This window comes from Gorilla gorilla, chromosome 1 (assembly GCF_029281585.2).
Source record: "Gorilla gorilla gorilla isolate KB3781 chromosome 1, NHGRI_mGorGor1-v2.1_pri, whole genome shotgun sequence".
Lineage (NCBI taxonomy): Eukaryota > Metazoa > Chordata > Mammalia > Primates > Hominidae > Gorilla > Gorilla gorilla.
This window is the reverse complement of record NC_073224.2, coordinates 106717136-106734747: the sequence shown is the minus strand read 5'-3', so window position 1 is coordinate 106734747 and position 17612 is coordinate 106717136. Positions and strand designations below refer to the sequence as shown.

Sequence of the window (17612 nt, the reverse complement as noted above, 5' to 3'; positions counted from 1 at the left end):
AATTGTAGGGGTGGGGAGGACTACTTTAGATGGAGAGAGAATCTCTCTGAGAGGTGATATTTAAGATGAGCTTTGAGTCATAAGAAAGAACCAGACCAGGCACGGTGGCACACGCCTGTAATCCCAACACTTTGGGCGGCCAAAGCGGGAGGATCACCTGAGGTCAGTAGTTTGAACCAGGCTGGCCAACATGGGAAAACCCTGTCTCTACTAAAACTACAAAAATTAGCCTGGCGTGGGTAGCAGGCGCCTGTAATCCCAGCTACTCAGGAGGCTGAGGTAGAAGAATCGCTTGAACCTGGGAGGCGGAGGTTGCAGTGAGCTGAAATTTGCACTGTTGTACTCGAGCCTGGGCGACAGAGTGAGACCCCATCTCAAAAAAAAAAAAGCAGTCACATGATGATTAGGAGAGAAAGCATCCAAAGCAGAGGGAAACACCAGAGCAAAGGTCTTGAAGAAAGAGAGAATTTGGCAAGTTAATGGAACAGAAGGGAACCCTGCTTGGCTGGAGCATAGTGAATAAGGAGGAAATAAGAGGTTGAAAGATAGGTAGGGTTGGATCACATCGGTTCTCGAAGACCCTAGTAAAGAGATTTTTTTTTTAATGTCATAGGAAGCCATTGAAGAGTTAAGCATATGAGTAACATGAACTTAATTGTGTTTTAAAAGATATTTGTGGTGAGAATGGATTATTGAAGGCAAAAATAGAAGCAGAGAGACTACTGAGGAGATGACTGCAGTAGTCCAGGTGAGAAATGGAAGTGGTTTGGGTAGGAGGCTGAGAGAGAAGCCAGAATCAATAGTCATATTTAATGGCACAGATTTATGGAACAAGGGTAAGAGAGAAGTCAAGAATAACTCTCAGGCTTTGAGGAGAAACAGAGTTTTGTTGTTCAGTTGGAGATGTCTATTAGATAACAAGTAGAAATGTCACATATTGAGAGTTGACAAAAATATTAGTAATATTAAAACCTCTGGAAATGTTGAACTGCTCCAGATTAAACATGGAAAAGGCAACTAGTTGGGGAAATGGAAACAAGAGGAGAGTGTATTGGACCATGACAAAGGTATTGGTGAATGAATTGGAGATTTGATGAGGCCAAAGAATTATTACAGAAGAGTATTAGTATAGGTAAATTGGAAGTTGAGAGGTAGTTGTTGCATAAAGATATTTTGAATTCAAGATTTCATAGGGGGTTCAGATACTTGTAACGAAGAAGTTTAGATTGTAAGCATGGATGTGGGTGGTTGTAGTGGGTAGAAGAAAAGATCAGGATTGGTAAGGAGACCAGGACGTTAGATGAGTAATCCACAGTGATGTTAAAGTCACTGACAATCTTGAAAAGAGAAGGAGAAAAAGGAGGACAAGTAAGCCAGAGCTAAAGTCTTCATGGAATAAAAGTGACCAGGAAAGGAGGTCAGGAGAAAACGGTGCAGCTACATTATGAGCTTCTAAGATAGTGGAAATTTTGAAGGAAGAAGGCAAAGAAATGGTTACAAAACTACAGTGGGTGTCACAGAACATACCTATACCACCTCCTGGCCATACCTAACAGAAGGACTGGCTGGTCAGGCTGGTCTCGAACTCCTGACCTCATGATCCGCCCGCCTCGGCCTCCCAAAGTGCTGGGATTGCAGGCATGAGCCACTGTGCCCAGCCATAACATTTCTTTCGGGTAAAAAAACTGTGTAATCCTGGGTGCAGTGGCTTATGCCTATAATCCCAGCACTTTGGGAGGCCGAGCAGGCAGATTCTTTGAGGTCAGGAGTTCGAGACCAACCTGGCCAACATGGTGAAACCCTGTCTCTACTAAAAATGCAAAAATTAGCCAGGCGTGGTGGCATGCACCTGTAGTCCCAGCTACTCAGGAGGCTGAGTCAGGAGAATTGCTTGAACCAGGGAGGTGGAGGTTGCAGTGAGCTGAGATTATGCCATTACACACCAGCCTGGGTGATAGAGCAAGACTCCGTCTCAAAACAAAACAAAACAAAAAAAGTGTACATGTATATAAATATGTGCTTGACTATACATATGTATGTATATTATATATATAATATATTTTTACAAGCACATATATGTATAAATACAGTAACTCTTTTTTTTTTGTTTGTTTGTTTTTTTGAGACAGGGTCTGGCTCTGTAGCCCAGACTGGAGAGTGGTGGTGTGATTTCAGCTCACTGCAGCCTCCACCTTTTGGGCTTAAGCCATCCCACCTCATTCTCCTAAGTAGCTGGGACTACAGGCACATGCCACAGTACCTAGCTAATTTTTGCATTTTTATAGAGACAAGGTTTTGCTATGTTGCCTAGGCTTGTCTCAAACTCCTGAGCTCAAGCAATCTGCCTGCCTCAGCCTCCCAAAGTGCTTGGATTACTGGCATGAGCCACCATGCCCTGCCTACAGTAATTATTTCTGAAAGAATAATCAAGAAGTTGTTAATAGTCGTTACCTCTGGATATTGAGACAGTAGTTAGTTACATATCTATCCTTCTTATTAGTTATTGTATTAGGTATTGTAATCTTGAAGTAAGTATTATGTTTTGTTAATCTTTGGGGTTTTCACAATGTTTAACACAGTGATTTACAAATAGTAGGTGTTCAATAGATGTTTGGTAAATTCTATAGGCATCTCTTCTAGTTGATATGCCAATATTTATAGTTGGAAAATTTAAACCAGAGAATAAACTTAATTGATGCTATACAAAATTTAGATTTTTGAAGTTCATAAACAACCCTATAAAACATTCTGGCTCTGCATTCACTTGGCCACACTATCAGCTCTAGCCACTTTCTTGGCCCTGTATTATCATATTGAAAAGAGTCCTTGATTATAGTGGTATTTATTATTATTTGTCTCATCATAATAGAAATTCTAGGTTTTATTGTTGCTATAATAATAGAAAATATCAAAGGAAATGTGGCAAGAACACAACTTTGCAAAACCAGAACACTGGTGGAAATTTTTTTAGCCCTTAGCTATTAAATTAGTGTTTAAGCTGTTTGGCAGTATAGCTACATCCACAAACTGGATTTGATCATTCTGCAGATGGGATTCTTGCATACCCTATTTTTCAAGCTAATTTTTTTTCTCACTCTAGAATTGCCTCTTGTCTCTGATAAAGGCAAGCAACTTTTTCATTTGGTGAGGAAATGGAGCTATATGATCATGCATTCCAGAATCAGTCAATTCAAAAAGGAAGTACTTTTCATGTTTATACAAATGTAGTAGAATCTTGTTGCTACAGCTTATTTTTTGTTTCTGTGAAGCAGCAGTCATTTTTCATTGGCCTTTTTTCCTGCAGTAAATGCTCATAAGAACTGTACCATTTGTAAGTATGTTCAGAAATTACAATTTTAGCCATAAGTGTAATGCTCCACGAAATAGATAAAATGTTGCCTTTTGAAAGTTTGTGTTTCCATGTAACTTAACCACATATAGAAATAATGTTAAAAATTCTCAATAAGGTGGGCAATGTGTCTCATGCCTGTAATCCCAGCAATTTGGGAGGCTGAGGTGGGCAGATCAGAGGTCGGGAGTTCAAAACTAGCCTGGCCAACATAGTGAAACCTTGTCTCTACTAAAAAAAAATACAAAAATTAGCCGGGTGTGGTGGCAGGCACAGTGGCAGACGCCTGCAGTCCCAGCTACTTGGGAGGCTGAGGCAGGAGAATTGGCTGAACCCGGGAGGCAAAGTTGTAGTGAGCCAAGATTGCGCCACTGCACTCCAGCCTGGGCGACAGAGTGAGACTCCATTAAAAAAAAAACACCTCTCAACAAACTTGGTATTGAAGGAACATACCTCAAAATAATAAGAGCCATCTATTCCCAGTACTCTGGGAGGCCGAGGCGGGCGGATCATGAGGTCAGGAGATTGAGACCATCCTGGCTAACACGATAAAACCCTGTCTCTACTAAAAATACAAAAAATTAGCCAGGTGTGGTGTTGGCTGGCTGTAGTCCCAGCTACTCGGGAGGCTGAGGCAGGAGAATGGCGTGAACCCAGGAGGTAGAGCTTGCAGTGAGCCAAAATCAAGCCACTGCTCTCCAGCCTCGGGGACAGAGCGAGACTCCGTCTCAAAAAAAAAAAAAAAAAAGAAAAGAGCCATCTATGACAAACCCACAGCCAACATCATACTGAATGGGCAAAAGCTGGAAGCATTCCCCTTGAAAACCAGCACAAGACAAGGATGCCCTCTCTCACCACTTCTATTCAACAGAGTATTGGAAGTCTTAGCCAGAGCAATCAGGCAAGAGATAGAAATAAAGTGCATCCAAACAGGAAAACAGGAAGTTAAACTGTTTTTAGATGACATGATTCTATATCTAGAAAACCCCATAGTCTCAGCTCAAAAGCTCCTTCAGCTGATAAACAACTTCAGCAAAGTTGCAGGATACAAGTCAATGTACAAAAATCACTAGCATTCCTATACAGCAACAACAACCAAGCTGAAAGCCAAATCAGAAAGCAATCCCATTCACAACTGCCACCGAAAAAATAAAATACCTAGGAATACAGCTAACCAGGAAGGTGAAAGAGCTCTACAGTGAGAATTACAAAACACTGTTCAAAGAAATTAGAGAAGCCACAAACAAATGGAAAACATCCCATGCTCATGGATAGGAAGAATCAATATCATTAAAATGGCTATACTGCCCAAAGCAGTTTACAGATTCAGTGCTATTCCTATCTAACTACCAATGACATTCTTCACAGAACTAGAAAAAATTATTTTAAAATTCATATGGAACAAAAAAAACGCCCAAATAGCCAAGGCAATCCTAAGCAAAAAGAACAAAGCTGGAATAATCACGTTACCCAACTTCAAACTATACTACAAGGCTACAGTGACCAAAACAGTGTGGTATGGGTACAAAAACAAGCACATAGACCAATGGAACAGAATAGAGAGCCCAGAAATAAGGCCTCACATCTATGACCATCTGATCTTTGACAAAGCTGACAAAAACAAGCAATGGGGAAAAGACTCATTCAATAAATGGTGCTGAAATAACTGACTAGCCATATGCAGAAGATTGAAGCTGGACCCCTTCCTTACACCATATACAAAAATTTCAACTCAAGATTGATTAAAGACAAATGTAAAACCCAAAATTATAAAAACCCTGGAAGACAACCTAGGTAATACCATTCTGGACCTAGGAACAGGCTAAGATTTCATGACAAAAAAACTATGCATCTGAGAAAGGTCTAATATCCAGCATCTATAAAGAACTTAAACAAATTTACAAGAGAAAAACAACCTCATTAAAATGTGGAAGGCCAAGGCAGGTGGATCACCTAAGGTCAGGAATTCAAGACCACCTAGTCAACATGGTGAAACCCTGTCTCTACTAAAAATACAAAAAATTAGCCACGAGTGGTGGCTGGCACCTGTAATCGTGCCACAGGAGGCTGAGGCAGGAGAATCACTTGAACCCGGGAGATGGAGGTTGCTGTGAGCCGAGATTGTGCCATTGCATACCAGCCTGGGCAACAAGAGCAAAACCCTGTCGCAAAAAAAAAAAAAAAAAAAGTGGGCAAAGGACATGAACAGCTACTTCTCAAAAGAAGACATACATGCAGCCAACAAGCATATGAAAAAAAACTCTATCACTGATCATTAGAGAAATGCAAATCAAAACTATGGTGAGATACCATCTCAACACCAGTCAGAATGGCTATTACTAAAAAGTCAAAAAAATAGGCTGGGCGTGGTGGTTCATGCCTGTAATCCCAGCACTTTGGGAGGCCGAGGTGGGCGGATCACAAGATCAGGAGTTCGAGACCAGCCTGGCCAACATGGTGAAACCCCTTCTCTACTAAAAATACAAAAATTAGCCAGGCCTGGTGGCGCGTGCCTGTAACCTCAGCTACTCGGGAGGCAGAGGCAGGAGAATGGCTTGAACCCGGGAGGCAGAGGTTGCAGTGAGCTGAGATCGCATCATTGCACTCCAGCTCTGGGCGACAGAGCAAGACTCATACCTTGAAAAAAAAAAAAGTCAAAAATAACAGAACCTGGCGAGGCTGCAGAGAAAAGGGAACACTTGTACGCTGTTGGTGGGAGTGTAAATTAGTTCAACCATTGTGGAAAGCAGTATGGCAGTTCCTCAAAGATTTAAAAACAGAACTACCATTTGACCTAGCAATCCCATTACTGGGTATATACCCAGAGGAATATAACTCATTCTACCATAAAAACACATGCAGCTGGACATGGTGGCTCACGCCTGTAATCCCAGCACTTTGGGAGGCTGAGGCAGGTGGATCACCTGAGGTCAGTAGTTCGAGACCAGCCTGGCCAACATGGTGAAACCTCGTCTCTACTAAAAAATAAAAAAAATTAGCCAGGCATGGTGGCAGGTGCCTGTAATCCCAGCTACTCGGGAGGCTAAGGCAGCAGAATCACTTGAACCCGGGAGGCGGAGATTGTGATGAGCCGAGATTGCTCCACTGCACTCCAGCCTGGGCGACAGAGTGAGACTCCCTGTCAAAAAAAAAAAAAAAAAAAAACACATGCATGGCAAGGTGGGGTGGCTCATGCCTGTAATCCCAGCACTTCGGGAAGCCGAAGTGGGTGAATCACCTGAGGTCAGGAGTTCAAGACCAGCCTGACCAACATAATGAAACCTCATCTCTTCTAAAAATACAAAATTAGCGGAGCATGGTGGTGCATGCCTGTAATCTCAGCTGCTTGGGAGGCTGAGGCAGGAGGACTGCTTGAACCTGGGAGGCAGAGGTTGTGGTGAGCCAAGATTGTGCCCTTGCATTCCAGCCTGGGCAATGAACGAAACTCCGTCTCAAAAAAAAAAAAAAAAGACACGTGCACACAAATGTTCATTGCAGCACTGTTCACAATAGTTAAGACACGGAATCAACCTAAATGCCCACTAACGACAGACTGGATAAGGAAAATGTACATATACACCATGGAATGTTAGGCAGCCATAAAAAAATGAGATTATGCCTTTTGTGGGAACATGGATGGAGCTGGAGGCTATCACCCTTAGCAAACTAATGCAGGAAGAGAAAACCAAATACTGCATGTTCTCACTTACAAGTTGGAGCTAAATGATAAGAACTCAGGAACACAGAAGGAAACAGCAGACACTGGGGTCTACTTGAGCAGGAAGGGTGAAAGGAGGGAGAGGAACAGAAAAGATAGCTATTGGGTCCTGAGCTTAATAACTGAGTGATGTAATAATATGTATGACAAACCGCCATGACACATGCTTATGTAACAAACCTTCACATGTACCCCCAAACTTAAGATAAAAATTTTTAAAAAGAAATGATTTCCAGATATCCTATATATTATTTTTTTTATTTTTTAACAAAATAAGATATTATCCTTGATTATCCTTGTATATCTCTATACAGCATGAGCTAGCTGCTGTTTTCTAATGTTTGCTGTCTGCATTAATTAATGCTTTGGTTGCTATGGTGAATTACAAAGCACAGGAAGATGCATACAAAGAATTGAACTTGTGTATTCCACTTAGCTTCAACCATCATATGGAAAAGATTTGCTATGTGTTTTACCATTGGCCTCATCAGAACATCTACTTTTAAAATTTACTGGGAAAAGGAATGAAAAGGAAAAATGTCAGGGGTATTTAAACATTGTTTTTCATAGACGTTCTTCCTTAAGTCAGCTTGAATAAATGGTAGGAGGAGGCTCAGGAAAACATTTATTAATGTTTTCATAACCAAATGTGACATAGTCATCTTTGCGAGGTATACAATTGAGCCAAGCTCTAAGAGCCTATCCCTGTATCTAGGTTTTGTCCTTACATTTATATAACCTACACCCACAGTTTACCATCCGTGACATTTTCTTTCCTCTCCAGTAGTACAAAAATACCCTGCCACCCTGAAATGATCAGACTGAAGGACAGTGTTCTCTTACTATGCTAAAAGCCCACTTGAATTTGTTCCTTCCCAGTTCTTGCCTTTCTTTTCCGTAAGAGACAGATATATTCTCCAGGCAGGTGATGGTCAGAGGATAGCTATGGAGAAGCAACATCATTTTCCATGATGCTCTCATTTGTCTGCTCAATCGCTTTTTAAATTGACTTATCAGATCAGGAGCTCAAAACAAAGATGTTAACTATCTGATTCTTCCCATTAGTCACCAAGATGGTCACTGTACCCCTGCAAAGGAAAGATTCCCTCCCTTCTTCTTAATAAAATAATCTGCAATTCATTTATTTACTTAAGTAAATAAAATGTGTTTATTTGAGTAATCCATTATGCAGTTTATCTTGAGCAAATATATATATTACTTTCCTACATTTTTCATTTTTTTTGGTGAATATAATGTCCTTTCAGCCTTGAGTATTTTATTGTTTCCGAACACTTTAACTGCCTCTTATCTTCCAGCTTTTTACATAGTCTGTAACTATCTGGGTAATTTTTCAGTCATCTCCCTTCCTTCTTCCCCTCTTTTGGAGTCCCCCATAGTCTCTTCTCTTCATCCTTATGTCCATGTGTACCTGCCATGTTTAACTCCCATTTATAAGTGAGAATATGCTATATTTGATTTTTCTGCTTCAGATAATGGCCTCTTGCTCCATCCATGTTGCTGCAAAGGACATGATATCATTCTTTTTTATGCCTGCTTAGTATTCCATGGTGTATATATATCACATTTTCTTTATTCAGTCCACCATTGGTGGATACTTAGGTTGGTTCCATAGCTTTGCTATTGTATATAGTGCTGGGATAAACATGAGTGCAAGTGTCTTTTTTTATATAATGATTTCCTTTCCTTTGAGTAGATACCCAGTAGTGGGATTTCTGGGTCGAATTGTAAGTTGTTTTTGTTTTTTGTTTTTCCTTTCTTGAGACAGCATCTCATTCTGTTGAATGGAGTGCTGGATGGAGTGTAGTGGCAGTCACAGCTCACTGCAGCCTTCCCAGGCTCAAGTGATCCTCCCATCTCAGTGCCCTCTCCCTGCCCCCAGCCTCGCCAAGTAGCTGAGACTATAGGGGAAAGCCACCACGCTGGGCTAATTTTTAAAAATTTTTTTGCAGAGTTGGGGTCTCAAAATGTTGCCAGGTGGATCTCAAGCTCCTTGGCTCAAGCGATCCACCTGCCTTGGCCTCCCAAAGTGCTGGGATTACAGGCATAAGCCACCAGGCCCAGCCTTTTTTCGTTGTTGTTTTTAAGGAGGAAGAGGGGACATGAGCAAGGATGTACCCTGTGCATTCGCTCCCCTCCCTGTGGCTTAATTGCTAGTTCTATTTTTAGTTCTTTGAGCTAGTTCCATAATGTTTTCCACAGAGGTTGAACTAATTTACATTCCCACCAACAGTATATGAGCATTCCCTTTTCTCCACATCCATGCCAACATCTGTTGTTTTTTGACTTTTTAATAAACCAAAATAGTAAGAGTCATATATGACAAACCCACAGCTAACATCATACTGAATGGGGAAAAGTTGGAAGCATTTCCCCTAAGAACTGGAATAAGACAAAGATGTCCACTCTCACCGGTCCTATTCAACATACTGAAAGCCCTACCCAGAGCAATCAGGCAATAGAAAGAAATATAAGACATCCAAATTGGAAAAGAAGAAGTCAAATTATCTCTGTTCACATTCAATAGGATTATATACTTAGAAAACCCTAAAGATCCCTCTAGAAGATTCCTAGACTTGATAAGTGATTTCATTAAAATCTCAGGATACAAAATCAACATACAAAAATGAGTAACATTTTTATGCACCAATAACATTCAAGCTGAGAATCAAAGTAAGAGCTCAGTCCCATTTACAAGAGACACACAAAATACTTAGGAATATATTTAACCAAGGAGGTGAAAGATCTCTACAAGGAGAACTACTTAACATTGATGAAAGAAATCATAGATGACACAAACAAATGGAAAAACATCCCATGCTTATGGATTGGAAGAATCAATATTAAAATGATCATATTACCCAATGCAATCTACAGATTCAACACAATTCCTATCAAATTACCAACATCATTCTTCACAGAATTAGGAAAAAGAATCCTAAAGTTGATATGGAACCAGAAGAAAGCCTGAATAGCCAAGGTGCTCCTAAGCAAAAAACAAATCCAGAGTCACATTGCCTGACTTCAAATTATATTATAAGGCTACAGTAACTAAAACAGCATGGTACTGGTACAAAAAAAGACACATAGATCAATGGAACAGAATAGAGAACCCAGAAATAAAGCCACATACCTACAACCAACTGATCTTCAATAAAGTCGATAAAAATAAACAATGGGGAAAGAACACCCCACTCGATAAATTATGCTGGGAAAATTGGCCAGCCATATGCAGAAAAATGAAATTGGACCCCTATCTCTTAACCATATACAAAAATTAACTCAAGATGGATTAAAGGCCTAGATGTGAGACCTGAAACTGTGAAAGTCCTAGATGAAAACCTAGGAAAACTCTTCTGGACATTGGCCTAGGCAAAGAATTTATGACAAAGATCCCAAAAGCAAATGCAACAAAAACAAAAGTAGACAAGTAGGACTTAATTAAACTAAAGGGCTTCTGCACAGCAAAAGAAATAACCAACAGAATAAACAGACAACCTACAAATAATGCCTCCAACAAAGGACTACCATCCACATCCTACAAGGAACGCAATAAGTAAAAACAACCCCATTAAAAACTGGGCAAACGACCTGAAAAGACATTTCTCAAAAGAATTACAGGTGGCCAAAAAACACTTGAAAAAATGCTCAACATTACTGATCATCAGAGAAATGCAAATGAAAACCACACTGAGATATCATCTTACACTACTCAGAAAGTCAGATGCCACCACTCTGGTTTTACCTTCCTACCGGCTTTTCTGAAGCCTTTGTTATTTTCTCTCTCTTGCTCTCGCTCTTGCTCTCACTCTGGCTCTGGCTCCCCCCATCACCCCATTATTTTCAGCTTCTTCTCTGCCGACTTCTTTTCCACAGGCTATAATCACACTCAATTTTCTTTTGTTAAATAATAAATTTAAAGCCTTTGGTCCTAGATTTTCCTGTAAGTTATGTCCTTCCCTTCATAGCCAAGCTTTTTGGATAAAGAAGCCCACAGTCACTGTCTTCTGTTTCTCAACTCTTCAATCCGTGTAGCCTGGCTCCTTACTCCACTACAACACACTAAAACATTTCTTGCAAAATCACAGTAGTAAATCCAGGGGACTCTCAATTCCCACCTTATTTTCCCCACTGCTGCATTTCACACTATTAACCATTCTTTTCTTCTTGAGACTCAGTTGGCCCTCAACCTCTCCCTTCTGGTTCTCCTCCTACCTTTCTGAAAATGTCCTTCTCAGTTGCCAATGCTGGCTACTCTTTTTACTTGTTTTTTAGTTATTAGGGACTCAGCAAAAAATCTGTCTTTTGGTTTTCTTCTCATTCTACATGATCTCCCTAGATAAAACTCATCTATTCCCATGGCTTCAGCTACCACATATTCGGGGAAAGCACTAGACCTGAATATACAGATGTCTAGTGGGCATCTCCATTAGAATATTCCACAGGTATCTAAAACACAGCATGTTTTTGTCTTATGCACAGTAAATGTCCTTTTTCTCAAACCTAAACCACTACACCTAGTTACCAAAACCAGAAAACAAAGTTATGGACTCCCCCTTTACCCCTATCCTCCACATTCAGTCATTGACCAAATACTGAAGAATATGTATTTTTTTGTGACTGGACATCCAGTACCTCCTCTTCACCCTTTCTGGGATGTCTTTAGTTCTAGGTTTCATCATATCTTCCCAGAAGTCTTACACTAGCCTTTTATTCTCCAACTTTTCCCAACAGTTACACCCAATTCATTCTTGCACAGCTGCCAAAACTATCCTTCAAAAAAGCAAATTTGGCTGGGCATGGTGGCTCACACCTGTAATCCTAGCACTTTGGGAGGCCAAGGCGGGCAGATCACCTGAGGTCAGGAGTTCAAGACCCCCTGCCTGGCCAACATGGTGAAACCCCGTCTCTATTAAAAATACAAAAAGTAGTCTGGCATGGTGGCGCGCGCCTGTATTCCCAGCTACTTAGGAGGCTGAGGCAGGAGAATCGTTTGAACCCAGGAGGCAGAGGTTGCAGTGAGCTGACATTGCACCACTGCACTCCAGCCTGGGTGACAAGAGCAAGACTCCATCTCAAAAAAAAAGCAAATTTGATCATAGTAACCTGTGAGAACCCCATGACCTGTGAGATTTGAGGTGTGTGAGCTGGCTTATGCTTTTCCCTCTTTCTCTCACTATGTCCCCAACTTCACTTCTGCCCCAAAGGAAGAGTTAGGATGAGTCCAAAGTTTTTGGCCCAAGCAACTAGAAGGCTAAAGTGACCATCAAGTAAGATAGGGAAAGCTATAGGTAGAACAGACTTAGGGGAGATTGGGGATTTAAAACGTGTTGAATTGAGAAATAATTAAACATCCGAATGGAAATGTCAAGTAAACAGATATTTAAGTCTGGAGTTTAGAAGAAAGGTCTGGGCTGGAGATGGAGATTTGGGAACCATCAGCAGATGTATTTACAACCAAAAAATGGTGTGATTATCCAGGGAAGGAAATGTGCTGTTTCTCTGGTAACTAGTAATATAACCACTTGTCAGTGTGGCTGTTGAGCACTTGAAATGTGGCTAGTGCTACTGGGGAATTAAATATTTAATTTTATTTTGGTTAATTTAAATTTAAATAACCATAAGTGACAAGTGGTCACTATACTGAATGGAACAGATGGAGGGAATGAGTTTAGATTAAGAAGAAAGGAGGATCAATGTCTGGGCTCTGAGTATTCCACCATTAAGAGGTCACAGAGATGAAGTGGGACCATAAAAGGATACTGAAAAGTAGCAAGGGAAAAAATCAAATATGAAATTTTCTGGAAACCAATTGAAGAAGGTATATCCAGGAGGAGCAAGTGATCACCTCAGTCATATGTTGCTGATAAGTCAAGTAATATAAAACTGTTCTACCTCACCCATCATCAGGCAATAGTTTCATAAGGAACACACAACCTAGATCCCTCCCATGCGTAGTTCACAGTAGGATTTGCACTCCTATGAGAATCTAACGCCTCCACGGATCTAAGAGGAGGCAGAACTCAGGCCCTAATACTCACTGCTCACCTCCTGCTGTGCCCCCGCCCAGTTCCTAACAGACCACGGACTGGTATTGGTCCTCAGCCTGGGTTTGGGGACCCTTATCATAATTGACACTTTACCATAACAACCTCTTCATCATTGGTAGCTTGTATAACTGTTTTTAGGGGGAAGGTTTTTTTGGGGTGTTTTTGTTTGTTTGTTTTTGGAGATGGAGTCTCTGTTGCCCAGGCTGGAGTATGGTGGCACGATCTTGGCTCACTGCAACTTTCACCTCCCAGATTCAAGCAATTCTCCTGCCTCAGCCTCCCGAGTAGCTGGGATTACGGGCAGCTAGCACTACGCCCAGCTAATTTTGTATTTTTAGTAGAGCCTGGGTTTCACCATGTTGGCCAGGCTGGTTTCAAACTCCTGACCTCAAGTGATCCGCCTTCCTCGGCCTCCCAAAATGCATATAGGCATGAGCCACCATGCCCACCCTTGTATAAATTTTACTGGGAAATCTCTGCAATTTAGAGACTATCTGAACATTTTAAAATAGCCACAATAGCTGATTCTGTTTCAGTGAAGTCCCACAAGAACAAATACTCTCTCAGTTAATTCTTTCAAGGTATTTTAGAAAGAGAGAGAGAGACAAGCAGGAAGGAAATGTAGGGTTGGGGTTTTTTCATGATTTATACATAAGCATGTATATTCCTTGATTAAAGATGTTTCTGGTTAGTTTTGTGCAATAACATTCAAAACGGATGCTTCTGATTGATGTAGTTTTAGTGTCCAATGAGTGATTTAACAAAATTATTTGCCTAGTAATGGTTTTGAAAATAATTTGATCTCCTTCTTGGTGATATTTAAGGAAGGAGCTAATAGGAACATTCACTTTTGTTATGAAGCCATTTTGATAAGGATTGAAACAGGAAACAGTAAAACAACACAGTGCTACCCAAGTGAAGCTAGTGACTGAGCTGTGTTCGCATGTCCAGTATCAGCTACACTCATGGTTTTTTTTGGTTTCCATGGTTTCTTTTTCTTGGTTTATCAAAGGATTCAGAAAAAAGATTTCAAGAAAAGATAGAGTTCCTAGAAGCACCATTAATTTTTGTGTCCCGTTCTTTTTTTTATACTCAAAATACTAAATGTTTCTAGTTTCCATGTTTTGGGGACATCTAAATATGCTAGTTCTTTCAAAAATGCTTTGAGGTCCTTGGACAGAGGCCATTGTAATAGCACTGTATTAAGTATTTGACAAAGGCTTATACATGAAAGGAGATGTGTAGTATTAATACAAACATAAAATTCTGCCGTATTGATATCATGTCATGGTAAGGCACTCTGCACCCTCTTGAATATAAAAGAATATTTCTACATTTGGTTCCAGCAAACACTATTGTGCTATTCTGAAATCCACAGCACAGAAATTATAAGACATCCGCTCATAAACAGAAAGCAAATCACTATTCAGCATTTCCTGCTCTGTTTCCTGCCAATTTCAGATAATTAAAACTTTTTTTAAACCTTTTATTCTATTCTGCTTTAATTCTGCTTCCTCCACCAAAAAAAAAGATTTAGAAATTAAAACTCTGTGTATGTAAGTCACAGTCCTTTTTTTTTCTTATCCTGTGATAATATCTCATTCTTCATTACTGCAGACCTCAGGATATCATTGTGTTTGTAATTGGAGGAGCCACCTATGAAGAGGCTCTAACAGTTTATAACCTGAACCGCACCACTCCTGGAGTGAGGATTGTCCTGGGAGGCACCACAGTGCACAACACGAAAAGGTAAAGGAGAACATTCATTCTACAACTGTGTCCTCTTTCCCAGAGGATAAAGCTTAAATTCCCTTTATGTTGGAAAAATTTGGTCAATACTCACCAAACTGCTGTAGACTGAAATTCTCTGGTGTTTGCAGCTCCAGAATAATTTAAGAATTTGTGAGAGAAAGGATCTATAGTAGTTAAGTTCGTTAAGTTCATAAATCTCTTTATTAGGCCAAAGACCTAGAAAGTAAGAACCATCTTACACTGTTAACAATTTGTATTTCCTGTGTTCAAAAAAGGAGAAACCCTTGGACCTAATTCATAAGGAAGGGGGAAGAATTAAAAATTGGGTTTTTTTTAAAGAGGGAGAAACCTAATAGCCACAGCTTAGACTTTGAAAATACTTAAACATAATGGTATTGAAGTCTGTGAGTTTTTCTATTTTGTTGATTAACTTTATTCACTTAGCAAGTATTCAGTAAGAATACAAAGATGAATAATCTAAAGATCCTACCTCAAGTTATTGTCTATTAGGAAAGAACATTTAAAAATAAGAAAATAAGTGCCCAGAGAGGCAGATAAAAGGGCCAAGGATTCTCAGAGTGACTAAGGGAAATTAGCAAATGTTTCACATAGAAGATAGTATATTAGCTGAGCCTTGGGTGAAAACGGACATATGGAGGGAGAGCACATCCTAGGTAGAGTTAACCACATGAACAAGTTATAAAAGCTGTAGGCAACATACATACACAAAGAACAGCAAATAGTTGACTAGCTGGAATGTGTGTAATAAAGTGAAAGGATGATTGAATGCCATCATTCTGGAAGGCCTTGAGTGCCAGGCTTGGGAATTTCTACTTTTTTACATAGAAAATGGGGAATTATTGAAAGTAGTGATTACAAGAAACTCACGGTGTTTTAGGAGGATTAATTTGGCAGCTAAAGGTAGAAGAGGAAAAGACTGGAGAACCGTGACATGATTGTTGAATCTAAAGATTGGGGACCCTGAGAGATCCATGCTGAGCCATGTATTCTAGATAATTGGGAGTCATTAAAAGTATTTGTATACTTTTTAATTTTGTATGATTATTTGGTTTTTAATATAACTTTTCTCCTTTATTATGGAAGTAATATATGCATATTCTGAATATTTTTAATTCAGAAAGTACAAAGAGAAAAAAAGTTTCCATAATCTAACCACTGTTACGTTTTAGTGTTTTCAGGCCTTTTTTCTAAGCCTGTATAGACGTTTGTATGAGTGTGTGGGCAGAAAGGGATCTCATCGTACATTCTGTGTTTTAACTTTCATTTTGCAGTCTGATGTAAACATCTTCTAGTGTTAAAAATATTATCATTCATTCATTAAACAAATATTTACTGGATAAGATTTCTTGGGTTTGAATCCTGATTTCCCTCTTACTATTTTTGTAAACTTGGGCCAATTACTAACCTCTTTGTTAGTGTCCAGAACTCACTGGCTATTTATATATTTCTTTTGTGAATTGCTAGTTCATATTCTTTGCCCATTCCACAATTGAAGTATTCCTTTTTTTCTTAATAATTTTTTAATTCTATTTATATAAATAAGGTTATTGGCCATTTGTCTAGTATTTATTTGCAAATCTTTTTCCTCTATATTTTTGTTTTATACTATTCACAGTGTTTTGTTGTATAAAAGTTTTGTTGTTATTACTTTAATTTTATATGGTCACAGTTACCTGTGATTTCTGCCTTTGGTGTCATGCCTAGAAAGTTATTTCCTACACAAGATTATATAAATACTAAGATGCATTTTAAAAATTATTTTTAGGATACATATTTAACATGATATCTTTACAGTCTATCAGAATTTTAGTTTTGTGTAAACTGTGCTGTAGGGTTTCCTTTTATAACTTCTACAGAAATATTACAGTGAGGGGCTTTTTTCTTCTTGGCACCAAATACACCATGTCTTTCCCAACACCATTTTTCCAATTCTCCAGACACCGACTGGATATTTAGCAATTTGATTCAATTCTGACACGATTTACCTGGAGTTAGCATCTCATCTCAAAGTTAAAAGGGCTTAACCCCACAAGACCACCCCTACTTCAGATGCCAGTCACAAGTTCCAGACCACCCGTATTTCTGAGTGACTGGTTGTAAATCAGGGGTTCCCATGACCCCTTCCTCAGGTTTGATAATTTACTAGAACAGTTCACACAACTCAGGAAACCACTTTACTGCATTTGCCAGTTATTACAAAGGATACAACTCAGGAACAGCCAAATGTAAGAGATGCATAGGGCAAGGTATAGGGGTGGGGTGTGGAGTCTCCATGCCTGCTCTAGGAACACCCACCCCACCCCAGCACCTTGATATGTTCACCAACCCACAAACTCTTCGAACACTATTGGGTAGGGGTTTTTATGGAGGTTTCGTTATGTGGGCATGCTTGATTAAATCATTAGCCCCTGGTGATTGATTCAGGCTCCAACTGTTTTCCCCACCCTGGAGGTTCAGGGGTGGGACTGAAAATTCAAAGTTTCTTATTAAGGCTTGGCCTTTCAGGCAACTAGCCCTCATCCTGAAGCTATCTAGAGGCCCACCAAGAGTCATCTCATTGAAACAAAAGACACTCCCGTCACCCTCAGTACTCAGAAAATTCTTAGGGAATTAGGAGCTCTGTGCCAAGAATGGGGACAAAGACCAAATATCTTTCTGTGATACCACATACATACACTTACACACAGGTATTTCATTATGTACA

General features: G+C 39.8%; 1 protein-coding gene across 2 annotated transcripts in view; it reads left to right on the top strand.

The window, feature by feature from the left end:
• VPS45 (vacuolar protein sorting 45 homolog) overlaps positions 1-17612 on the top strand; it is a 77535-nt gene that overhangs the window by 27896 nt on the left and 32027 nt on the right. For both annotated transcript variants that reach the window (XM_004026562.4, XM_063695357.1), the window contains exon 14: positions 14753-14884. In XM_004026562.4, coding sequence (XP_004026611.1) covers positions 14753-14884 — 132 coding nt within the window. The remainder of the gene's footprint in view (positions 1-14752; positions 14885-17612) is intronic.